This window comes from Falco naumanni, chromosome 1 (genome assembly GCF_017639655.2).
Source record: "Falco naumanni isolate bFalNau1 chromosome 1, bFalNau1.pat, whole genome shotgun sequence".
Classification (NCBI taxonomy): Eukaryota; Metazoa; Chordata; class Aves; order Falconiformes; family Falconidae; genus Falco; species Falco naumanni.
In genome coordinates, this window is record NC_054054.1 from 99,777,001 (window position 1) to 99,802,499 (window position 25,499).

General features: G+C 51.5%; 1 protein-coding gene across 2 annotated transcripts in view; it reads right to left on the bottom strand.

Moving 5' to 3' along the window:
• Nucleotides 1-2,282: 2,282 nt before the first annotated feature.
• Nucleotides 2,283-25,499, bottom strand: part of SGSM1 (small G protein signaling modulator 1) — a 43,861-nt gene continuing 20,644 nt past the window's right edge. Inside the window, exons 4-25 of one of the 2 annotated variants that reach the window (XM_040612031.1) lie at nucleotides 23,415-23,577; nucleotides 22,445-22,597; nucleotides 21,824-21,891; nucleotides 21,133-21,278; nucleotides 20,517-20,648; nucleotides 19,806-19,930; nucleotides 17,763-17,830; nucleotides 17,167-17,327; nucleotides 16,519-16,648; nucleotides 13,937-14,075; nucleotides 13,486-13,550; nucleotides 12,949-13,094; nucleotides 12,196-12,324; nucleotides 11,528-11,710; nucleotides 9,048-9,119; nucleotides 7,695-8,279; nucleotides 7,376-7,500; nucleotides 5,960-6,042; nucleotides 5,487-5,596; nucleotides 5,093-5,189; nucleotides 4,522-4,689; nucleotides 2,283-4,010 (exon numbers count right to left, since the gene is read on the bottom strand). In XM_040612031.1, coding sequence (XP_040467965.1) covers nucleotides 3,922-4,010; nucleotides 4,522-4,689; nucleotides 5,093-5,189; nucleotides 5,487-5,596; nucleotides 5,960-6,042; nucleotides 7,376-7,500; nucleotides 7,695-8,279; nucleotides 9,048-9,119; nucleotides 11,528-11,710; nucleotides 12,196-12,324; nucleotides 12,949-13,094; nucleotides 13,486-13,550; nucleotides 13,937-14,075; nucleotides 16,519-16,648; nucleotides 17,167-17,327; nucleotides 17,763-17,830; nucleotides 19,806-19,930; nucleotides 20,517-20,648; nucleotides 21,133-21,278; nucleotides 21,824-21,891; nucleotides 22,445-22,597; nucleotides 23,415-23,577 — 3,137 coding nt within the window. In that variant the 3' untranslated portion in view covers nucleotides 2,283-3,921. Of the gene's footprint in view, nucleotides 4,011-4,521; nucleotides 4,690-5,092; nucleotides 5,190-5,486; nucleotides 5,597-5,959; nucleotides 6,043-7,375; nucleotides 7,501-7,694; nucleotides 8,280-9,047; nucleotides 9,120-11,527; nucleotides 11,711-12,195; nucleotides 12,325-12,948; nucleotides 13,095-13,485; nucleotides 13,551-13,936; nucleotides 14,076-16,518; nucleotides 16,649-17,166; nucleotides 17,331-17,762; nucleotides 17,831-19,805; nucleotides 19,931-20,516; nucleotides 20,649-21,132; nucleotides 21,279-21,823; nucleotides 21,892-22,444; nucleotides 22,598-23,414; nucleotides 23,578-25,499 lie in introns of both variants that reach the window. The other variant, XM_040612026.1, reaches the window with a different exon arrangement.

The window sequence follows — 25,499 nt, forward strand, 5'->3', positions numbered from 1 at the left end:
GGGATGAGACATTCCTCTCCTCCAGGGAGCCAGACGAGATTACTGTATATGGGCAAGCATTCCCCTGCAACAAGCCTCTCCCTTTGCGGCAAACAGGCGATCCTCTGGCTGCACAGATGGGAAATCTCTGATGTCTCAACACCCCGAATAATGCTTCTCTCTCAGGGCAATCTAGCCGAGAGGTAGAGCCGGGCAGTGCCAGGCAGGAGAGGCTGAGGCCAAAGGCGGCCTACAAACAACTGCGTAACAAAAACCTTTGCTTACATTTTAGTAGCTTTTAACCATCGACTAGATCTTGAGCCCCAGACTCCTGGTGGTGCTTCACTGTGGGTCCCCACAAGCACATCAACCTGTGGGTCAGACAACGGCTGCCCCAGAGGGCTCCGCAAGGAGCACAGCTGCTACCCACTGCGAGTGCTGGGAAGATGCTCAAAACTGAGCTGGGACCCCGAGTGGACAGGGGCTGCGGAAGGGCAGAGCACAGGGGCTATCGCAGCCTGTTTCTGACCTCCAGCAGCTGCTGCCCTGCGCGCTCCCCTGCCAGCAGCACGGCGAGGGTCTGGCAGGGCGGGCAGCCAGCGAACAGCACCATCCACCAGTGCAGGGGCTGCACACCATTCGCGCCTTCTGTCTCAGATCTGCATGGGAACACAAAGCTAGACCTCCAAGTTCAGACTTGAGTTCTCCCAGGAGTATTTGGGGGCAGATGGTTTTTGCTGACTTTTGTATGAATCGGGGTAGAGCAGCACGTGGGGAGCACTGCCTGCCACAGAGCTAGTCTGGACAGGTGCTAGTTCGGAGAGTGGATCAGCTCCACAAATACTCTGTACAGGTCATGTAACACTCCCTTCCTAACCAAACAGCATGATCAGCTGCAAAGGTGAATGACTTTAGTCCCAATTTAAATGGCATAACATATCTTTCAACTATCCAATTTCTTTGCAACCCACACCAAGCCTCAGCTCTGCAACTCTTCTTACCCACGCTGATCCCAAGGCAGGGACAAAACCCTGGCAGAGGTCCGCTCCTGCGGGCTCTAACCAGCACCACAGCCAGAACAAAGCTTTTTATAAAATATCTTCCTCCTTTTTTTGTTCTTTTCCAGTTTTAAATTCAGAACTAAAATGAAGCCAAGCTGAGGTCATGATGGTGGTTCTGCTCTGAGCTTCCTGTCAGCCGTACCAGAACGATTCTCACAGCACAGGGACAGTGACAGATTGGCACATCATGGAATAGGTGCTATAGAAACCACACAGTTCTTAGAAGCAAAAGATTTCTTCTCCCCCCCTCTCAAAAAATAACCCGCTTAATTCACATTTTCTGTCTATACTGTATATATATATGTTATATATATAGACACAATTTTCTGGTAAACATTTACAAGATATCGTAAAGAACATTGAAAAGATATATCTCCATCTGCATAACAACACACGCTCACATACTTCAGTATACAAGGACACACAGGAATGTACAATCAATAAATAAATACTTTTTTTCCCCCAGAAGTTATTCAAAATACACTGCTATTGAGCGGCCCAAAGACACTCTCAATTAACACAGACAGCAAATATTGTGCAGAATTTCTTGGCTGTTTTTGTTTAAAAACCAAGGAAAGAAAAACAGAAGCTTGAAAGATAAAGTGTCAGTGACGTTGCTTGATAAGACTGTATTTCAGTTGACCTGTTGGTTCTTGTCCCTCAGAAAGGGAAGGACAGAGTGCTTCCCTCCCCCTTCGTAGAAGGTGATAGAGGCAGACTATGGCCTGTCCTAGAGAGGGAACAGGAACAACCTGGTAAGGAGGGCACGAGGTTTTCACTCTGCTTTGTGGAAAGATGAAAGATTCACATGTAAACTGGCAGATTTGAAGCTCAAATGCTGTTGTTTCCTGTGCTACTACAGACCAAGCACTCTTTAGAGATTTCATGCAGAAAATTGCTTCAAATAATTTCCTAAATTGTTGGTACACATTTGCTTGTTGGGTTTATGAGACATGAAAGGCGCCCCATTGCTCTCGCCCCCTGCTGCAGTCCTCTTCCCTAAAGGGTTCTGGATGCACTACTGCTCCCTGGTTTTTCTAGCTGCAGCCTCCACATCCCTGTACTGCAGAACGACTAGCCGATTTGCTCAGAAACTGCACATTGCTCCACCACACTCTGCAGAACTTCTCTGAAACAGCAGTTTTCTCTTCTGCAGATTTGCGTCTTTTTTCTGCAAGCAACACCTGACACACGCCACAAGTAAATACAAAACACAGTCAGCACGGACAGATGTTCCACCAACAGCAAGAGAAGAGCAGTGCCTTATCTTGCAGAGGGGAGGAGGAGAGCGCGCACACACGTCACACATTGCATGGAGGGGGAACACAAATTTTTGCAGCAAAACTTGAGAGAAAGTACCCTTATAGAAAGCTACAACCCAGTGTCTTCCCTGCTGATGGAAGCACACCTTCATGGCAGCTTTCTGTGGCCAGGACAAAGCCCTCCCTGGCTGAACTAAACCAACAACCTACACCTCTCCTTTTCCTTTATTGTTTTTACCTGAGTTGAAAAATGAATCCAAACCCTCCATAGCGCAGCCTTAGCATGGCACAGCAGCTCAGCTCTGACGCTGGTAGTGCTGGAGAGGCACTTCATGCAGTGTGCTCCAGGAGCTGCAACACTGGAGAACCACTACAGGAAAAGTGGCCACAGAAGTGCATCTTCCAAAAGCAAAGACCACTCAGGGACCTTGGGCTATTTTCCTCTTCACAGGCCTGGGAAAGAAGCCCACCAAGACCTAACTGGAGACTTTCAGTGGACTTAGGGGACTTTGCAGCCAGCCCCAGAAGCACACAGAAAACCTGCAGGCACCACGGGGACTGTTTGCACTGTCTAGCTTTGAGGAGCTGGTCTTTAAATTAACAGAGGAAGAGAGAGGCACCTTCAGAGGGAAAGTCAGGACAGCCACCAAAGCCGGGAGCTCTGACTTGCCTTCCAAGGAGCTCCTCCTAACAGGGGTTGCAGAGAATGACAGGGAGACCAGACTCCTAACAGAAGCAACTAGAGTAAGGCAGGTAAGAAAACCTCAAGTCTAGAGTTCCCAGAGGAGGTTAGGACCAGATTTTCCAGTGTTCAGAGCGCACTACAGAGGCCGGAATTTGAAAGAAAAACCCCATGTTGAATTTGGAGCTTTTCTGAAAACCCATCCAGATATGAAACTCTTGTGTGCTCAGATGCTGTAGTATCAAACAATGTAAAAATCCCAGGGAGAGAAGAGAGCCCTAAAAAAATACTAAAGGGGATGCTATGCATCAAGGGACAAGATCAAAAGAAAAATTTCTGTGATCAAAGTCTCTCTCTGTTACTGGCAGAACCTCATAATGACAGTAAGAAACCGAGTACTGGCAGCATCCCTGTATTGCTCAGGCTGGCTGGGCTGGCTGGCTTCCCCATGCCACAGGGTAATGGCTGTCCAAGCAAGCAGCTTTGTTCCCTTCCAACAAAGGCTGTCGAGCCCGAGTCAGCCCCGAGGAGGGCTGGCAGCTCTGCTCTCCCAAACCCCGAGCTCCGACCTGGGATGCTGGCAACTGCCTCAGCAGTCGTGGTAGTAACAACACTTTCTGCCCTTCTCCTGCAGCAAGGCAAGGAAGCGACTGCCTGGGTCCTGCTTCCAAAGCAAGTCCGTAGCAGTGAAATGCAATTGTACGGATCTTTGGTTAAGTCACTGAAGAAGGCTGCAAAGATCTGAGCCGGGGCCCTTGGGCCTAACACTGAACACAGCACTCGGAGAGCTAAGGGTACTTCCAGTTTAGACAGCAGCATGTGTCCAACTACCTTATTTCCACAGGCGTGGCACTTCAAGATAAAGGAGAAGGGGAGGAAGCATTGAAGGGGAGTTCTGGCTCTTTGTCTGGATGCCTCATCTTCCTCCCCACATCCTTCATTTGTTCTCGATCAGAGTCTGGACTTTATAGACAAGGTCCCGAGCCAGCTTCAGGATCTGCTTGGTGTTGTGCCGCTCAGCCATTTCTGGAACAGACAGAAGGAACCCACAAAGGGGCTAGACCTGAGCAGTCCCACATCTTGAGGACTGCCCCCCGCCTCACAGCTCCCTGCTGCTCAGCCAAGCTCTGCGCGGGAGACAAAGCTGTGAACTCCTGCCCAAGTTCCCAAGCACCATCCCTCGCAGAGACATCTGACTCTGAAGAGCCATCGTTATCCAGCTCCTCTCAGCATGATTACGGCCAGCAGGAAGCACAACCTACACTCACAGCTCCCTTCAAGCACAGCAAGGTGGGCTGTTGCCAAGGCTGGCAGGCTGGCTTCCCCCAGGCATCACCAGTCCCCCCCAGAGCCTAGTCCGGGGCAAGGGGGCTCTTTACCATCGCGTTCCAAGTATCAGCATCACACAACCACATACTGCTCTACTTGTTTTAAACATTTACCAGTATAGCCCAGATATGGCTGTCTGTAGTCAGACAGACATGTGCCGCCTATGTCTGCACCTGCCACAAATTCAGCCCAAGAACACAAGCTTTACCGTTGAAAAACTTGATGATGTCTGTAAAATCCATGTTGTTCTCCAAGATTATGTCCCGGTACATTTCCACCAAAGCCAGGGCGATGAAGAGCACATAGTGTGCAGAGGAAACATGTGCAGCTGCCCAGATGGTTTCCCAGACGGCGAACACGTCATCATACACCAGCTCTGTTAACAGAGGAAAAAGCCCAGCAGTCACTATACCAGCCATGGGTTTACAACCATCCTGACTCAGACTTCACAGCAGCAGGGGGAAGACACACTGGGTGGTTTCTTCCCACAAGAACTTGTTCCACTTGGAAGCAGTAAGTCAGTCATCTGCAGAGATAAATATTCTGGCCTGCAGCAGGTGGCACAGGTTTCAGGATGCAAACCTGGCAAAGGCTCACCAGCAGCTCTGGAACAACAGGTCCTGTATCTAGACAAAAAGAGTCAGCCACAAATCTACCAGGGACAAGCAAAACAGGGACACATGGTAAAAAGTTAACTTCAAACAGCTGAAGTTGCAGAGTGTATTGAGAAGCATGGCAGACCTTGCCTTCCCTCCCCATTTGCTGGTCTCAGCACACACCTCTCTTGAAGTCCAGGAGAAACCATCGGTAGCAGAAGTAGAAATGAGTGTAATCACCATTCTGGTGCATCAGCTCAAAGAGCTCAGAGTCCAGAATCTGTCAAGAAAAGCAAAAGGAAACTCAGAAGTACACACCAGAGGCACCAGACTTCCCTCTGCCTGCTTTCCTCCATTCCCACCGTTCTCCTTCCACATACCACACCACCTTCCACTCAGCTTCTCCCTCCTTTGCAATTCTAGCACACATTACTCCAGGCTGTCTTTACAGTCCCCTGCTCTCCCTCCTGCTTCCCACCACTGAAAGCTCCTCTCAGCCCCTCTGAGACCCCACCCCTAGAACAGCTTTCCCCCTCTGGTTTGAGAGGCTGCCATCACTGTGCCAGGACCCCCGTACCTGGATCAGAGATCTCATGTTGGCAAAGTGGGTGTCCATGGCTCCTCCGTGAGGGAAGTTCTGATTCATCCTCTTCATAAGCTCAGTGAAACAGCTGAAAGCCAGAGCCTCTGCACAGAAAGGAGAGACGGTCATTGCTCGGCTGTACGGACACTGCTGCATCTGCACCCGTATCTCCATACCCTGCCACCCCCCTGCAGCAGGAATATTCCACCCCACTCCACACACGGTCAGGGGCATACGGTAGGGACCAGCCTTGGAAAGACAGCTCACACTGCAAAAAATACACATTGTCCCCAGGCTGGGCTCCTGGGAGTCAGACAGCATCAAGGCCCAATGGGACCCTTCCAGCAGCTGCTCCACACCTCTGAGCATGGGACCCTCCCACTGCAAAGGGCCACCAGCATCCCAGCAGATCCCCCCACATGCTCCCACAAAGGCATGGGGAAAGCGGAGCAGAGCCACCCACTCACCATCATCCAGGATGACCAGGAGAGGGGCTAGCAGGTCACACATCCCCTGCACATAGCCAATCTCAATGTGCTGCCAGATGTAGCTGTGTGAGAGAGCGGGAAAGGTGGCCCATGAGCCCTCCCTGTGCCAGGCATGAGTGCCACAGCCTTGCTTGTCCATGCCCTGCCTCTGTTCCAGGGATGCTGGCACTTCCTACATGCTGCCACCAGTGCATGGCAGCAAGCAGGGAAAATCAGATTTCTTTACTCTGTTATACCTGTGCTCCATTCCTCTATAGCTGGCCTGTAAATGCTTAGGCTCCTGTGGTGGCTTTTAGGTAAGCCATGCATAGCACAGTCTTGGATGGCCATGGCCATGGCAGGGTGTTGATCCAGGGCTGTGCCATGGCCATTGCACGGAAATCAGTGCAGGGTGGAAAGCACAGCAAGGCAGGGTAGTTGGTCAAAGGGCAGAGACTGAAAAGAGTTTGTTAATTCGTCTCTCATTTTCACCCTTCCCCCTCAATTCATCCTCTTGGTGCACTTTGCACGGTATCGCCTGCTTTGCCTCCCTGGACCCAGCGTCCCAGGAAGCAGGCAGCCCTGCGGAGATATCTTCCCATATTTGGTAGCAAGTCAAAACGTCTTCAGAAGGGACTCAGATCCACTGCTGGCACAAGGGAACAATCTTTTCCATCCTGCCCACTAGTTTTCCAAAATCTGCTGTGTTGTAGGTCTTATCTCAGCAGAGATCTCCAATGCTGGCTGTCAGATAAAGTGACAGCTCTAATGAAATAGCAGCTTCTCCTCATATCTGCAATATGGGCAGTATTATTTTAGCTTTCGCTGCCCCTGAAACAGCCGCAGCTGCTGAGCTGGGACTGATTTGAGTCACTGAATCTCACACAGCAACCTCTTAGTACAGGGACTAAGCAAAGAGAATGAGAAATGCACCCAGGTATTGCCGTCTCCTGGGTTCGTGGGGAGGCACTAACCACTTGGTTGCTTCAGGCACTTCCTCATTAGCACTACAGCTCTGCGGGCTGATCCTCATTAAAGCATTTTCCAGACATATTCCAGAGAGCAGGTGGGCTGCACTGGGTTCAGAGCACAAGGCAGTGTGCCTGGGCAGCCCCAGGGAGCCCTCTGCTTTGGCCAACAACCCAGACAGACAGCAGTCACGGGGCAGAGCAGCACAAGGCAGGATGGCCAGACTCCTCAGACTGCCAAGTGTGAGGCCCTCGGAGCTGTGGCCCCAGTTCGGGGATGACGAGAGGATTTGGGGGAGGAAGGCAAGGAGGCAAAACTCAGTAACCACAACAAAGTTTGAGGCTCCAGCCTCAAGGCAAATTCAGGGAAACCACCCAGCAGCATCGGGAGCCTGCTCCCATCGCAGGGAGGGTCGAAGGCCCCCACCCTCACCCCCACAGCTCCTACCTGCACATGATGTTGCGGAGTTTCTCCAGGTTGGCAGGGGTGAAGTACCAGTAGTTGCGGTCACACCGCTGCACATCCTTCTCAATGCGGTGCAGATTCACCGTGTACATGTCCAGCAGCTCTGGCTGCCCAAAACAAAAGCAAAGCCGATTTGTTTTCAAATAAAAAACAAAAAGAAAGTTGCAAGGGCAACAGAGCGACAGGGCAGTTTGGGTGGAAGGGAGTAGTACATTCAACTTCAGGATTGGCACAGGGCAAATGCAGGTAAATAGTGAGGCACTCGGGAAGAAACCCACCCAGTGAACAAGTCTGCACTTACAGAGTAGGTGACGCCCATGGAGGAGACAGCAGATGTTTCACTGTTGGCCAGATCAGCTACAGTCAGAGAATCCAGCTGTGGGTACAAACTCTCCATCTCTGGCTCCTCAGAGAGGTTATCTTCACTCTCCACCAAGCTCTGCTTTTCAGCTTCACTGTCTGCCCAGCTCTCTACCACAGTCAGGGCCACAGCATGACGATCATGCAGGACCCTGGCTGCGCTCTCAACCACAGGAACAAAGTCCATGCTTCCACCGGTGGGAAATTCACCCTCCAGGCTGTCTTGGCCCTTCAGCTTCTCCTCCTGTTGGGCACCCTCCAGGTCCTGTGGGGCTGGCACGTCAGACCCACCAGCCTTTCCCTGAGAGGTGGCCAAGGATTTGTTGGTTTCCAGGGCACTGTCCTCATTGCTGAAGCTGCGCTCTGAGAACCCCGATGTGATGGAGAAGTTTTGGGAAGAGGGGTGGCCAGAATCAGGGGAACACGTGCCGTTGGGAACTGTCCCATTGGGGATCTTGCTTTGTTTGCCATCTTCCAGCTGAGCATCCGCTTCAGTCTGTTCCACTTCATCAACAGATTCAAACACCTGCAAAGCAAAGAGTTGTGTGACAGTGAGCAAATGCCCTGCATTCAGCAAAGTTAACAGCTGAACGCAGCTCTTGGGGCAAGAACGTCCGCGTTCCCCCACGGTGGGGAGGGAGAAAGATCTGTTCTACATGTGCAGGGCTCAAACAAGCTCAAACCAGTGGAAGAAAGCTCAGAGGACTTGAGGGCATTTTAACTTACTAGTGCTATGTCTGGCTGTGGCTCCACTTGTTTACTATAGCAAGAGACAGCTTCAGCTGAGCATCTAGCTCTCTGCCTCATTTTGACCAGACTCTTGGAGGAATTTCTGGGCACAGTTCTCAGCATTTAGGTTCCCCTGCCTGCATTTGGCAGGTCAGTGCCTGGTCATTTGCACAGCTCTGAGCCCACAGTGCCTGCTCCAAAGGACTATGCTTTTACTCAGCATAATGTACTGGGCAGAACATCATTTAAACAGGTTGGTTAAACACATGGCTACCAACATACGGAGCATCCATGGGCCCTCAAGTGTGAAGGCCATACAGGGGCTGGTCATTCAAGCCTGGGCAGAGCAGGCTGGTGAATATTAAACATCGCCAAGCAGTGTGCAGTTCTGACATTAGTGGCTCCAGAGGCAGGTTTGCGAGTCATTTACCTCCTCCAACTACTGCTTCTGTTTGACAGAAATCATTACAGTTATCAAATAGTGAACAGCCCGGGGCAGAGAGCCATATGCTGTTGGGTGGCCGGTGTCTGAACGAGCAAGAGGAGACAAAGCACTGCTGCTCACCTGTGTGCTGGAGCTGGAGTCACTCTGCAGCCGGGCATGATTTTGTCGGCCAGAGCTGCAGCTCTGTGAAGACTGCAAGAGAGAGGGAAAAGGACAGTGAAAAGGCAAAGAGCATGGTGTCTGGACCGGGAGGGAAGACTCATACCATGCTATCAGAGGCAGGCACATCTGCATGTAAAGAACAAGCAGAAAATGCATCCAACAAAATTCTCATATTTGACCCATGAAAGATGTTCCCATCACATCATCTCTGTCACGGAGATCTGTCACATAGTGCAGGACCCTGCCTCAGCCTGCACTGACATTTACTGCTGGAGAAGACGACAAAAACAAAGTCCCAGGCCAATCCAGTTGTTCAAGCACTGTACATCTGGGTCTGAAAGGAACTGCTTTCTTCTGGCCTTTGGAGAGGTCACGCTGTCTCCTTGGATTGCAAATTTCTACAAATCTCTGTCCTAATTTGGCAGCAATGCAGCTCACTGCATCTTCGTTTACATAAACAATGAAGTCACAAGCTATAAAACAATCCCTCCAAGCCTATTAATGTTTTAATGTTGGGTTTTTTTCCTTTTCTTAAAGGACAAATATTGATGTTTTAAGCCAGACTCAGTCAAGGCAGTGCTTCTAAAAGTCAACAGCACCCTTTTCCTGGCTTCCAGCTGAAGCACAAAAGGAGCACTGGGCTCTGCAGCAGCCAGTTCGGTGCTCTGCCTCATGGACTCCCTCTAAGCAAGCAGCCTCCCTTCAGAGCAGCCTCCTGGGGACGTGAGCCGCCCCGGCACCAGGCGGATCATAGCACAGGAGCCTGTGGCTGCTGCCGCTGCACACAAGCCAGGATGTACAGAGCATTGCAATGACATCACACACAAACAATAGCGTTTTAAGAAAACACGGCACTTTCAGAATAGCAGCAGTTGTCCCCACCCTAATACTGTGGGTGTTTGCTGGGCAGGGCTCTGATGGAGCGAGGAAGGGGGACGGTTTTCCTCCATTACCATGGGAGCATTTCATAACAGGAAATTTCAGGTTGAGATGGGAAAAGGGTGAACCTCCGCATGTATTGACTCTGCCAGCTCCCCTCCCAGCACATGTTCTCAGAACAGGCAGACGTGGATACAGAAGAACCACCACAGTGGAGATACTGTGGGGATGGGGAATGATTCCTAGGGCGTCAGCAACGCCGACTGCGCAGCCCACCTCCGCTCATCCCCTGCAAGAGCTGCGTCGTCCAGCTCTTTCACACAGACTCGCCTTCCCTGCATCTCTCCCTCTCTGCACACACACAGCCGCACGGTTGGGGCTGAGCTCATCTCTTTCCCAAAGCACCCAAACTCTGCACAGGACGATGAAGGCAGGCTCCCGTGCCACACCTCGCAGGCCCTGTTCGGTTTGGCCTCCATTCTCCTCTGGTGTGGCAGCTCAAGGTCAGACAAGCCAGCACTGCTTGCTCTGCTGTGCCGAGCTGTTCTCCTCTCCAGGGACAAAGCCCACACGGAAACACTCCCTGGCCTCTGTTCCAAGGACTGCCTTTCCTTTAACAGGCTTTTTCCTGCACACCCTCTGGTTTGGGCTGTGGCTCTAACTCCTCGCTGCACTGCCAAAAGCCAGGCCCACGTACCCGGGTGCTGGGGCCCAGCTCTGTCCCACGATGGCACGACGTACCGAGGCTGCCCTGAGCCTGGCAGGCTCCTTCACAGCCAGAGCTGGGAGCCACCTAGCAGCCTCCTAGAGCCACCCAGCTCCTCCTGCCCACAGGCAGTGGCCCAGGCTTCCTCTGTGCTGAGCAGCTGATGGAAAAGGGAGCCAAGAGACCCACTGACCTGCTTCACAGCCTGCCAGTGCCAGAAACATGGTCTTCCTCCCCCTGCTTCAACACCAACTTCCATGGAGCTAATCCTGATGTGCATCAGGAGTGCAAAACCAGGTAACGAACATCTTTTTTCTCCAGCAATATTCACGAGGAACATTTCACAGGACTGGTGAGTGTCTGGATTTGGACACATGGCTCCCTAAACGAGTTCTGGGGTCCTGGCTGCCCCACTGCCCTCTGCCACGACCCCCTGCCCTCTCCCTGCTGCTCCTATGCCCAGCACCCCCACCCAGGGTTACGGATGTAGAGCTGTTCAGTGCTGCTGTGGATACTGCAGCTGCAAGAACCAAAGAAAATTTGTTAGATCTCCAATATGTCACGGCCTGCAGACCAAAACCTCTTGGTCAGTGCAGTACCACACAGTATGGGAACTGGGGCCACGCTGCAGGAGATGTCTGCTCCTACTGCTAAGCACTCTGGAAAGGCAGATGAAAGAAAACGGGTAAGAAAGCTCCAGCTCCACATGGATTACAATGAGCAAGGAGGCACAGAGGCAGGCAGAGGTCAGGGAAGGGGGGTGAGCAAGAGTTGTGTCTCCATCTCTCCTTGTAGCACAGGCCAACACAGCGCCTGGGTGGGCACAGCCCTCCCCACGCCCCCACACCCTCACCTCATTGCTGATCGTCGAGTCCCTGTGCATCATCCTCTGAATGTGGGAATCCAGACTGGCCCCAGAGGAGCATTTGGCCAGAGCTGCTGCATGCGACTCCTTCTCCCGCTGCCGGACGATGGCCTCGCAGCCCAGCCACTCTGCCATGGTGTGCTCGTAGCAGGTGCGGATCTGGTCGTCGGCCTGTGGTGTTTAGAGACAGAGGGTCTTTGAACAGCTGTCCCTGGAAAAGCCCAGAAACCAGCATCTCCTGCATCCCCCACACAGCCCTGCACAGAGAAGTGCCGCTCCTATTAACTATGTCTAGATGGGACATAAAGTCACTCATCTCCTGCACAGTGCCAGCCAGAGCCTGACCCACAAAACCTTGCAAAAATTAGGATGGAAGAACACCCATCCATCTCCTTCCTGCCTTCTGGAGGTGTGCAAGGCACCGAACATAAGCAATCAGAAGCTGCATGGGAGGAGCACTGAGCTTAGTCCTATCAATCCCTGCTTACCTGAATCCTTCTCCCATCTCCTAGCCAAAGCTGCCGAGCAAAGGGGACACAATGCCCAGTGAGTTCACAGGGTGGACTCTGGCATACAGACACTTCAAGCTGTGAAATATCCAGGGCACATCAATGCCATACACCAGGCTGCTGAGCTGGCAGAACACCCATACCAACCTCTTTCCTTTCTGCCTCAGTCATCCCAAACTGATAATGGCCCAAAAGGAAGGGCCAGACAGCCTTCCTGATCTCATGCTGGATCCCGCCATAGTAGATCAGCCGCAGCAGCTCCTGGTCCTCATAACTCTGTGGGAAGAGCTTTGAGTCAGCGCACAGATGCAGCCAGGATCATAGCCCATAAGCTAGCAGAAGGAAGGGCAACCCCAGCCCGGCTATGCCTCCTTTTAGCATCCAGACACCGACCTCCTGCAAACTCGCTGCCCATTTATTGCAGATGATCTCTCAGATCTCTGCTTGGCCTGAAGTAGAGCCAGAGGCCCCTGCAGGTGGACATTTGGGGAAACACGGGCTCACCACAGCCAGAAAGTGGCCTACTAAAATCACTCAGGCTCACTGCTGCGCCTCAGAGCCCTGGCAGCATGTCAGGACTGCGGCACTGGTCACAGCTCTCCAGCTGTCCTGCCGTAACAGCATGCTGGGACCCTGCTCAAGACCACGGCACTCAAGGTGCTGCCACAAGCAGGCTCTGAATAGAAGCACATTACGGAGAGCAGCCATCAATCCCTGGCTTCCACATGTCGAGGATTAGGAGCCCTGGGGTCTGTGCAGCCTGGGGCAGGCTGTCTGACTTCTCTTCTTGGGGAACTTCACAACGTGCTTTATCTTGCCATGCTACAACTGCTTAAGTGACACTGCCCTGGACATCCCAAGCCCACCACAACTGGCACGTCCTGGAAGTACTGGCCCTACCGTGCTGTCCTGCAGGTATCTCTGCCATATGTCCACAGTCAGTCCTGAGCTGGCATTGCAGGGCACGTCAGGAGACACAATGTTGTGGTTAACCAGCGCAGATAAGTGGGTTCGCACCGTGGAGAGGTGTCTGCAATAGGCCAGCCCTGCATCAAGCAGAAGCAAACATTCAGCTGCAGAACTCTGAGCCACAGGGATGAAGCGCAGGAGAAAGTTCTATGAATCTGGTCCCTGAAGGAGACCCTCTAAAGCCACATCCAGCCTAAGCGGCAAAACGGGGAGTCTCCTGGGACAGGTCAGTATCTCATTGCCTTGTACCACAGCACTGCTGCTCACTGGGCTGAAGTCCAAAGATCAGAGTTCAGATGTTTGCTCCCAATCCTGAGCACGTGTACATAGGGCCTTGCATACAACAGACTGGTCCCAGTACCCCTGGCCACTGCCCTGCTGCCTCAGCACACTCCTAGCCCAAAGCCCAGGACCTTATCCCTTGCCCATCACACATCTCAAGGCATCATGGATGTGACAAGTACTCACAGCCGTAGAAGGCCCGGGAGAGGATTTGGTACTTCATATTGTCACACAGGAGCTTCAACGGAGCTCTGCCAATAAAAACATACCCGGTGCGAGGAGAGGAAACGCTCCCATGCATTCCCTCAGCCCCTGCTTTGATCTGACTCTTCCAGCTTTGCTTTCAGAGGTGCACTACCAGCCCTCTGCTCAGCTGGAGAGCAGCAATTCTTGCTGCCAGGACACGGCCACAGAGTAGCTCAGATGTCCCAGATAAGGGGACAAACCTCACTTCGGCCTGGACACACCCCACTAGCCCCTGCAAATGGTCCCTGGACAACCCAGCTGAGTATGAAGCTGAAGACACCACTGGCACCCATAATTGCTCTTGTTCAGCCATCCAGCTGGGCCTTCACCTGTAAGCCTTGTTCTATTTTACCTGTATTTGTCAAATCAAGCAGCAGCACAGCCATCGTACCTTTCATGGCTGCAGCCGTTGGATGGCCCACCATCAGAGGAGCCGCTCTGAGAGCAGGAGGAGCAGGAGGACTTGCGGGTGCTGGGTTGCCACATGGGAGGCAGGCCAGCACCCGGTGTGTCCATCAGATCCTGGGGCACTGTAGGAGGACAGAGAGAGGAGCATCAGCCACTGTCTGGCACTGCCCCTGGGGTCAGGTGAGCCACAGGAGGTCAAGAGAGAATTGAGTTTGATTAGCAAATACAGCATCCCACGCTCTTCCCAAGGAGACTTCAGAAACCAGGTAGGGCCCACACCAGGTAATCACAGCACCAGCACTGGTGAGATCCAGAGAAAGGAAAGGAAACAAAGAGCATTGATGAGAGTGAGCGCGAGAGAACCATCTGCTAATTAACGACAGCACCTTCAGCAAGCTAATTTTAAACTGCTGAGTGTCGACCAAGGCAGAAAAAACCCATCCAACTTGAGTGAAGGGCCTGCAACAGACTGCCACACAGATGAGAAAAAACATGACTGAAATCAACTGTTGTCCCAGGAAGAGTGGATCACTGGAAGGGAAAAGCCCCCACCTCTCAAACATTAGGATCCCATCCAAGATTCAGGGAAAGAAGGGAGCATCCAAACCAAAGGACAGGAGAGAAAGACTTTGATGAAGAGGTTGAAAGGGACAGCAGGAACAAGTAGCTTTTCATGTTGTCACTTGCTAAATCCCTGCTTAAACTCAGAAGTGCTATTGCAACGGCCTTGGATCCTGCGCCGGTGCCACCCTGCAAACTGGCCAGGCACAGAGCCCATGCAGGAGGCACGTGCAGCCCCGAGAGCTGAGATGCCCCATGCTGAGCAGCTTGGCTACTCTCTCTGGGCCTGGAACAGCCCCTGCCCCTCAGTCTTGGGCCTCCCTAGGAAAAGGCCATCATGACAAAGGTAAACTGGGATGCAAAAAAAGATTAATAAAGAATAATCCTAATTATTCCTCCTTGGAAATTAAATTGTGGTAGAAATTCCATCTTCCAGCTGGGAGAGGGCTTTCTCATTCACCCTTGGTCTCACTGACTCTCCCTGCTTGTGATATTGAATAACTGATATTGGCAAGAAAAAAGTTGAAATATTCCTATTAAAGCCTCTTTGCTTTCCCTCATACTGAGCAGGTGCTGATGGGTCAGTTACAGTCAGCAGCGACAGGGGATGCCTGTGCAGGAATTGTTAAGTGACAACACAGGCAAGCAGTAGTACCAGACAGATACGACAGCCGCATTACACTGATGCCGAGCAGCCCCCAGAACAGCAAGGGGAGGTTGGGATGTGATGAGGAGACTCGGAAACCATTTAGGGATCACCACCATCTTGCTTGCAGCTGGAGTCCTTGCAATCTTCCCTCTCACGGCAGTGATGGAGATGACAGATGCAAGGAATGGATGAAAATTACCATTAATGGTAACTAGAGACACAGAGAGAGGACAAGGACACAAATGAAAAGGGTGAAAGGAAGAATCTGTAGAGAAGAACAAACTAATGCGGTCCCACCTTCCTCTGGGAAGGTCCACAGGAACCCCACAGGCTTTGATGGTGCCAGCTGAGGAGACTGCAGCAATTAATTTCACTGAAAATTTGGCCCCCAGCATGGAATTTTAAGGGGGAGATCAAAAGAAAGCTACAGAAAGAAGCATTTCTATCTGCTATTTTAGCCTCAATCAGATTTTTGTCTGACTCACTGAATTGTGTTAATCAGCTAAAGGCAGGGAGAACTAAGTATAATCTTTATTGATGTTATGGAGGAGTCATAGAAGATGTGATTGACCCCCTCTAGCCTCAAAAATACAGGAACAAGTTTTTAATCAAATTTAATAGCTTTTTCAAAAAAACACTCACAAGTCTTCTATTATACTTTTGGTTTTACCCCTTCTAAAGTAATCTATGATGTTCCCAGAGGTCAAAAAATTGTTCTTGGTATCCCACAGAAGATCTTGAGGACAAATTTACAGCCGTTTCAGCCAAGCACATTGTTCAGATCATTTACAACTGGACACTAAGAAAGATTTCTGGTTTGGTGAATCCAGCGGCATCCACTCTCTTGCCCTGTGAGCTAGGGAGCGGAGACACAGGGGTCAAGCTTGGCAGTACACAGAGAAGGGTGCTGTAACATCTCCTTTGCACTGCAGAAGCAACACGGAGGAATATAGCTGGATTTAATGCAGCACTTGTTAAGGTGGTCTAGTGATAGAAAGAGAAGAATCAGTCCTGGAGGCTTGTGGTGGTGAAAAGTGACCCCCAAAGAACATGACCAAAGTGAACCTTACTACTGAAATTACGTGTAAGAATTTTTTTTCCAACCATTAAGACAGTCACAGCCTTTGTGCAGCTGCAGAAACGAAGGACACAGTAGCAAGTGAAAGGTTAAAACAAAAAAATCAAACCGTAACTCATACGTGACATTGAATAAAAGGCAGTACTGTTACCAGCAAAGCCTATTTCTCTGGAACCACTTTCTGGCATGATGTGCCACATGCCTGCCGGTGCTGCATTCCCAGCTGCTCATACACCTCATGAAAACCCACCTGAAACAACTCTGCCAATGCACTCACCGAATTCAGACTGTGTCCCTGGGTAGATTATTCTGAAAACGTAATCTGTGGCTTCATCATCTTCCTTGTCAGATGCAGACTCAGAGGAGCCCTGGGGACTTCGCTTCCTCAGCTTGGGAAACACTTTCCCCTAGATGAACAAAACCTGCCCTTCACAAGCCGCCCCACGCTCGGCCACGCAGGCCAGCGGGCTTGCTGCCTCGCTTGCCGAACTTCTGCCCAACAAGAGCATGTATTTTTTCAGCCTGGATGATGTTTGTGTGTTCTCTGTGCTGGAGCAGCTTTTGGATTAAGCTTTCAATTACACAGCGAATACAGAACGCTGTTAGCACACAGGGTGTGTATAACCCACACAGCATGGCCAGGTCCATGAGAACCAAACCTGTCATGCCTCATGGCCAGCGCTCCCATACCACCTCCCTCACGATTTGCCCAGAAGGGTCAAGACCATGACCTTTAAACCAAACTGCCATATTTCAAGTCCACCTTCCTTCTTAGTTTTGGGAGAATTTTTAAAATGCAGCAGCTACTAACATTGGGCAGAGGGTCTTCTCCATCAGCTCTGCTCTGTGACACTCCACAGGGGCACACCAGCAAGAGCCCACAGGGCTGTGGGCTCAGGAACAAGCCCAGTTTCAGGGCACCTACCTTTCCCCGCTGTGACCAGAGGGGTGGATCCAGCTGCCCATGGGGCAGGAGGCCGTTCTCCAGGCAGGACAGGAACTGCAGTAAGTGCCCTCCTCTGGGGAACCGCAGCGGGGGCCTCTGAATCCCATCCTGGCTCACCAAGACAACCGTCCCACCGCTGTCTACTATTAGCAACAGTGACAGCAGAAAGAAGACAGACATGAATGAGGGAAACATGAGCATCAAAAACACAGAGGGCAGGCAAGAAAGCTCAGGGAATTGTATTTCTGGTATGGAAAAGAAATATTTTCTCCCTCATTTGGATTCTTCTGTAAACCCATTACAAGTCTGGGGCCCTGGAGGCGGCTTGCCTGGGAGATCACAGCCTTGAAAACCGCCAAGCATTGCTCTGCAAGGAGCACTCCCCAGCCAAGCACCACAGCCAAGAGCTGGTTTAAAGGTTTTCCTAGAAGCACTTACATAGTAGTGACCACCCAGAGCTCTGGACATCTGCCCTGGAGCTGAATCAAAACATCCCCATATGCGCACTCCCCAAAGCTAAGGAAGCAAGTGTCAGGGCGGTAACACCCTCCAGCTGCCCCCCACTCTGGCCTTACCTTGCTGGTGACAGTGCAAATAGACTATCTCCTCCAGGTGAATAGTCATGGCATAATCCCAGTACACACTGGAACAGAGAGAGAGGAGGTTGTGAGCAAAAGGCTCTGCTTTTGTTCACATCTGCTCCAGATCCCGCCTCCAGCTATCCTGGCACCAGGGGAAGCTACAGAAAGGATGAGGTCCCAGCAGCAGTGTGACTGGCATGAAGTCAGCCTGAGTAAATGACAACATCCCTCCAGAACCAGCAACTGCCCCTGCCATCACAGCTCAATCGATGCAAGTCCAGTCCCACCTTGCCCTGGGCCCATTCCTCTGCCCTCACACTGTTCCCAGACACAGACAGCGTGCCCACAGATCCTGGCAATGGCAGGGAGGGATGTGGAGCCCTGCAGAGCTGAGCACTCTCCTCTGGGCACCCCAGAAAGGGCTCCCTGCCCCGATGTAGACCTGGGAGAACCCCGCGAACCTGGCAGGAGCAGCCCTGGAGCCCCAAGGGAATACGCAGTGCAGCCCAAGCCTGGGCTGCTGCTGGGCTGAGCTCCTGTCCCCAGCAGATGGGGAAACAAACCCTTGCAGTTTGTGGGTTCTTTTCAAAGATGAAAATAGATTTGGTCTGCGTTGCTTCTGTTCGAGAACTGCACTGCCTCAGCACAAGCACCTCGAGGTGCTGAACAAATCTAGAAAATGCTAGAGAGCTGCTGTTCATCAGGCAGGGCAGAGGGCCAGAGAGATGACAGGAGGAAGCCAGGGAAGAGGATGTCTCCAGGAGACATGTGGCCTCACGCACGGTTTTGTTTCTGCAGAGAGCCTAACAAAAGCACTGCTCTCTGAGGGTATCAGCATTTAATAACATCCTACTTTGTAACAAAGCAAATTTCCAGAGTCTGAGCAGCATTTTGTGCCACTTCACAAAAACAGCACTTAAAAATAAAGGCATTATAAAATGGTTCATGAAGGCAGATAAGGATGGGAAGGGGCGCGTAAGTCACTCCTTGCAGATTCATACTGACTTCGTCATCTGACTCCTCTCTTCCTTGGTCACATCTTGACACTGGGAAGCTTTAGAGCTTAGGCTGATGCCCAAGTCAAGAACCCAGAAAAGTAACATAGATATTAAAATAGCATTTTAGGGGAAGGGTACCAGGCATAACTGAATGGCTCAGGGGCCACAAAGAAAGGGGAGATGAGAAGAACACAGGTAAACAAAACCCCCAAAACTACAATTGAGAATAAATAAAACTGAGGACAACTTTTGCTGAAGATCTTTACCCTAGGTCAAAGGATCAGTGTCCTAAACGCCCCAGCTTTCCTGGAGCATTTGCTGGCGTAAAGGGATTTTGTTTGCTTTGTTTCATTTCTCCGGCAAATCAGGACCTGGCATGATTCTGTAGTTTGCTAAAAGGAATTCAGCTATCAAAAGAAATGCCAGCAGTCCATAAGGTAATCCCAGGCAAAAGGGTATGGTGATACACACTGCCAAGCAAATTAAGCAGATTTCAGGCCTCCTGGACAAACAAGCTCCAGGGACTTCGTTAAATCCAAGGGACTCCTGAATACCTGTATGTAGGATCAGCTGCAGACTGGACCAAAACAGCACCACAGAATGGCAAGCACTCTGTTACCGAGGTATGATCCAGGAACTGCTCATGCTCCCTCTCTCTGCAGGTACTCTTCCTCTGTTAATAAGCTCCTCAATTCTCCAGATTAAAGTAACGATGATAAACCTGAAAGCACTGTGTAGTATATAGAGAGGGCATTCTCCTGAGAAAACCCTGAGGGCAATAAATTGAGCCACTTTGCATCTTTCAGAACAAGCACCACTGCAGTTCCCCTGCTGAACACTTCCCAGCAGAGATGGGCAACAGCAATGCATCTCACACTATCTCCTGCAGCCCACCTCTCCCACCACCTCAGGCCTCCTTCCCTGTCCCTTCCCCCGTTACAGACCCAAGGATGACTGTTGCTCTGCAGTAAGTGGGAAAACTCACCGATGGCCTTGGACACCAGATCCAAACTCTGAACCTGGGGAACATTTGCCTCACCTCTTCTCATAGTCCAGATCCCCCACAGAGCCGTTCATCAGCTGGTTGGGCGTCCACTTCAGTGCCATGATGTCGGCAGTCTGGTGAAGGGACAGGTATCCGGGGATTGCCTCCATGTCATCTCGCTTGATAAGAGAAACGCAGGGAGAGAGTGAGCTGGGGAGAGTAGGCAAGAAGACACCAGAAGCATGAAGTGCCACCTCAGGCTACCCGAGGCTGAGCCATGCCCCCAAAGCACAGTACTGGACCATAACACAGCCCTGCCTGCTACCCCTGAGCCCACCACCCACCAACAGTGAGAAACCCTCAGGGGCCCTGCAAAACCTCCCAGCAGAGACAAGAGGACACTTCACCAGCTTGGAAGAGGGCCGAGAGCAGCTGTCCAGCTGAGGCTAACTTAACAACTCCACCTAAGCAGTTTGCACTTCATTATTTGACTGTAACAAGCAAGAAGGGAAAGGAAGATGTGTTTTGTGGCCTCTGGTTAAGAGTGGGCAGGGAGAGCAGCCTGTTTCTACTCAGAAGCTGAGCTCTTCCATTCCACTGGGAGGATCTGTATCACCAACACCTCAACGACCAAAGTCCAGTCACTGCCTTCCCAGATTAAAAATGAGCCTGTGCTTTTCTCCATCAAAGGGAAATATGGTATAGATTTACCTGGTGGGGAGCAGAGCAGTATTTTAAAGCCCAGGTACCCCAGTAGGTACTTACTGGCTGCACCAGGACATTGTTCTTGCCATAGAGGAGCGTGGCTCGGGAGTTCTGGTGCAGCGATTCCACGTAGTCCCTGGCAGACAGTGATGGCCGGTCATCCATACTGCCACTCGAATGCCTTTTCTGAATCTGGAAGAGATCCACCTACAAATATGAGGTGAGCACAGACAGCTCTTGCTTTCAAAAAGCTTCTCTGGGAAGCTCATTCCCTCCTCCACTTAAAAGAGTCACTACTAGAAATCTTTCCCTCTGTGTCCTCTAAGAGGATTCCTGGCTCAGGCCAAGCTCGATTCTGCACTTAGAGAAGCCCCAGGAGTGTGCTTTGTTTGCAATAAACAAAGCAGACTTCAGCTGCCTTGGCTTTTCATCCATACATGTTGCTCTCAAAGGGCAGAGACCACATGACGCAGTGCCACGTCAGTCCAGCATGCCTGCAGTCCCCACAGCCTAAGTTCCCAGCACTCCTGGCTGAAGACTTCAAGTAACTACACTCTTCTGCCTTCCCTCATCAGAGGGCTTTCACAGCCCTTTTCAAACAAACAGAGCCTCCGAGCGAGCGCTGCCTGTGTGCTGCAGGAGGAGCACCGCAGGGCTGCCCCCCCCCCCGACTCACGCAGAGCGCCGGGCGCTTGGTGGGTGAGTCCTGGCGACAGTGCGAGCTGTGGATCCGGTGCCTCTGAACCAGCTCGTCAGCGGAGGGATCTGTCCAGAAGTGGTCAGCGGTCTTCATCTTTGTGTACTCCAGCGCACAGGGCCCCACTGTGCCGAGAAGAAAGTCACAAACATAAGGAGGTCATCGCTGTTGTTCCGATGACTGTGGTCACCTCTCAGATCTGCAGAGCTCAGCATCTCAGAGCAGGGATGGCAGGACAGCAGGCAGCAGGCACCAGGCTCAGCACCCACTGCTGCACTGTATAACAGCAGCGAAGAATCCAGAGGGGTCAGCCAGCCCTGGCAGTGAGCAGATAACCCACTGCCTGACCGGCCACATGCATGCAGAGCCCTGCGTTGCAGCACCACACTGCTTCCCAGAGCCTGGCCTGGTTTATGCCCGTCAGTATTAATGAAGCCTGTGCAAGAAAAGGAAATCTCCAAGCTCAGCCATGAAACTCTCCATCTCTGTGCATTGCTCAGCAGCAGCACATCATGTGATCTTTTTAAGTGCTACCTGTCCAGGGCTATGAAGTTTTCTGAAGTTCTTACTGGAAAATAACTGCATTTATCATCCCAGATCACAGAACTGGGAACACAGGTTTGCAAAGCAAGCTATCAAATATCAAAGTAGGGTAAGAGGACAGTGTTACCCAATAAAGATGCAAGAATTGGCCCATCCACAGGATCCATCAGGAGAGCTTCTTTCTCATAGTACTTACTAGAAGAAATGAAAGACAGCAGAATGCTGTAGCATGTCAACCCCCTGGGACAGTGGTTTTAAATCACTGTAATGCCCTGCTCTTTCTGTATCACTTCTTGATGGTAAGAAGGCAAAAAGCCCTTAACAGGCTGTTTCTGCTAGCTGTAAAATTCCTGGGGAATAGATGCCCTCCTGCAGCACATCGGAAGCATCACCATCTCCTAACAAAACATCCCCAGGACAGGACACCTCAGCATGCAGTTTCCAGAAGACGAGGGCAATGCAGTCCCTGACAACCCAGCAGAGCATCAACCCTGACAACCCATCAGCAGAGCAAGAGTGGCCTCTCTTTGTTTTAGAGGGCCTGTTTTGTACAGGGGCCACCAGCAGCAGGGTATCAATCACAGTCCCCGTGATGGGCACAAAGCAGCACAACTGGCCTGTGCCATCCAGGGCTTTCTCTGGCCCACCTGGATGCAGCTCAGCCAGCAACACCTCCAGCACCTTCAGGAGGGGCAGATGCTGGTAGCAAGTTAGGACAGGCAAAGGGTTGGCCTGTGCCAGCACTCACCTGCTGTTTTCTACCAAGTAATGCACGATTTTATCCAAGACCTTTTCAAAGAGGGCTGTGCGGATCCAGAGGTGCTTGATGGCTTGAGGAGACAGGTTGGGCAGCTTCGGCATCTTGCGCGCATTCTCTGGGATGCTCTGGACTTGATTTCGTCTTTTAGAAGTACAAGGCAAAAATAACATCATCACTGGCTCATTGCTGAGCACCGCAGGAGCCCAGGGCACTCACAGCACTTTGTGGGGCACGAGGTCAGGGTTTCAGTGGTGGTGGCTGGGGGATGCACAGGGAAGTACACGGGGACAGGGCTCTGGAGACGGCTCCCTTCATCTGTTCCACCCCCTGCTCCACAAGGCGCACATCCGCATTTCAAAACTGACTTCTCCGAATCAGTTTCCCACTGTAAAGGCACCCTAGAACAACCCTCTGCCTCAGCAGAGTCCTCCAGCCCACACACCTTTTCCACTGGTGCCTGAGGACAGCAGTTCACAAGCAACGCAGCTTATCTTAGGACAGCATAAAGATTCCTGCCCCCAGGTAGATGCTCGATCCATTGCCCTGGTTCCTGCCCAAGGATGAGTAAGCCACTCAGACAGAACTTGAATTACTGCAGGTTCAAGCCCTGCACACTGAGGCAGACCAAATTTGGTTCCAGTTGGCTTAGTGCCCTGGCTCATAAACTGTGACAGCTTGGGAGCAAACACGCTTGGCTGTCCCTGAAGCATGAGACAAGGGGCAGAGGAAGTAAGAACTTGTCCAACCTAGCTTAAACTGCAACCCATGGTCTCCTATAAAAGAAACCAGTCGGTCAACACACCAAAAGCCCAGGACAGGACCCTGCTCCACTGGAAGAGCAATTAATTCCCCCTGTAGAAGCTCAAGCTGGACATCGCGATCCACAGCCAAACTCGAACTACACACCCACACCAAAACACAAGTGACCTGTGGAATAACAGCAATGCTAGTGCCTTACGCATTCTCAATGAGCTGCTCCAGGTCTTGCACTTTCTTGCAAAGCTCCTCTGCCAGAGGAAAGCTCTTTCCCACCTTCATAAACAGAGCTGCTATCTTGTTGCTGCGCAGGAATCCTGCTGCCCTCCGCTTCAAGCCGTATAAGACACAGGCTTCCACCGCAGCTGCAACAGAGCAAAGTCGTTACTGAAGCGGCAGGAGAACTCGGAGCTCACGTCACAACAGCCGGTCTCCTGCTGCATCCATGACCTTACTCCACAGGAGAAATGTCTCCCAAGAGGAAACCAGCGCCATGTTCTACTTCCACCTAAGCAGACAAGAGATCAGGGAACCTAGATGTCTTTTGACCCAAAACAGCAGACAGCGGTACAGCTTTGCTGCCCGCACAGTCATCAGATCTGCTGACTATATAGAGGTACAATTTTAGTTTCGCAAAACAGAAGAAAGACTGAGGTTGGTGAAGCTTATTAGAAGTTCAGCTCATCCGAACCAAATGACTAGCTCGATGGAAGTAAACATGAACCATGGGTGTGCCAAGACGCAAGTACTGCAAAAGAGAGTCAACTTGTGCCTGCTGAAGTAGATCCACAGTCTCCCCAAAATCACCTGAGAGGGACTAGTCAGGCAGACTAACTTGTCTTGCACTCGCTTAGCTGACCAACTGGCAGCCTAAAGAGACCTTACTAGACTGGCAGTGAAATGGGAACACGCAGCTTTCGAACCGCAGAGGTGGTACCTCTGTGCCACCAACAGTGAGCGGTCTGCACTGACGTGCCAAGCTCGCAGCCTGGATTAGGATTTCTCAGGGCACTTTGCTCATTCATAAAAACAGAGCGGGAGAAAGGACTGGGCCCACTGTGCTTCCAGTCCTTTGTTCTGAAAATGCCAGGATACAGCTCTGCTACACGATATCCTGAATGCAAGTAAATTGATGCTAATGCTGGAAACTCTCAGCATGCACGGAGGTTGCATCCTGCTTCCAGGTCTGTGCCGGCATGATGGCTGTTATCAGAGAGGTGATTTTCCCAGCACAGTAGCAACCGGTTCATGGTGTGACACTAATCACATGGATCAGGAGCTGCCAAGAGCCCACTCATACAGAGTCACTCAGGTTAAGCCTGTGGGAGTTTAATCTGTGGTTTAACAGCACGAAGCTAAGTGTGGCTGTACACCGCACAGTGATGCTGTGGTCCCCTGGCTAAACAGGTTTGAAACCATTTCAGGTGACCAGACCATCTACGGGGCCAGCAGCCACCACAGCCAAGCCTGGGACAGAGAGCAGGCTTTTGCAGGGCACTGCCATCAGTTCAGGACTTGGGGTCCCTCCGCAAGCTCAGCGCACAAGTCAGTCTCTCTCCAGCGTGCTCATCAGTCCGGCCACCATCACTAATCATTGGGCTAGATGGAAGGATGGGAGGTAAAACTTCTCAGATTGTATTTTAGGGCAGAGAACATCCCCGCCTGGCCTGAGGAAAATGTCCTCATCAGACATGCAACAGCTAACAAGCAAGCACGTCGCCTCTTCTCCAGGTAGGATAATTGCTTTGCTAGGCAGACAAACAGGCTGACATTCTCCTCACAGGTTTCTTGCAGATTGTAGAGAAACCAAACAACTCCCTGAAGTTTTCCCTTTGGCCCAGTCTGAGCGATGGGTGCAGCTGGAATAGATTTCACCTCCTGGCCCCCTGTGCTGGGATGGTCCAAGCGAGAAGGAGAAAGCTTGGGAGCAAGAGACAGGCACACTGAGGACTTCTAAAGCAGCAGATGAAATGAGGCAATTTTTTCACAAAAAAAAATAATAAAAAAAATCTGTGTTCACGCAACCTTTTCCTGAAAAACCTAAAGGCAATAGAGAACCTGGCAATAAACCACAGGCAATGCCAGCAGCTCAGTCTGGCTTCAGAGACCCTTCCAGCCTGGTGGTGACTCAGTTGGCTCCTTGCAGCTGGTATTTGGCAGTTAAGTCCCCGTGCAAAGCTTCACCTAACTCCCTGCACTGGGCCCTGCCGAAAGGCAGCACCAGGCACTCACGGGACCAGAGCGAGTGCCCAGAACGCGCTGGCCTCCTGCCCTCTCCTGCCAGGCT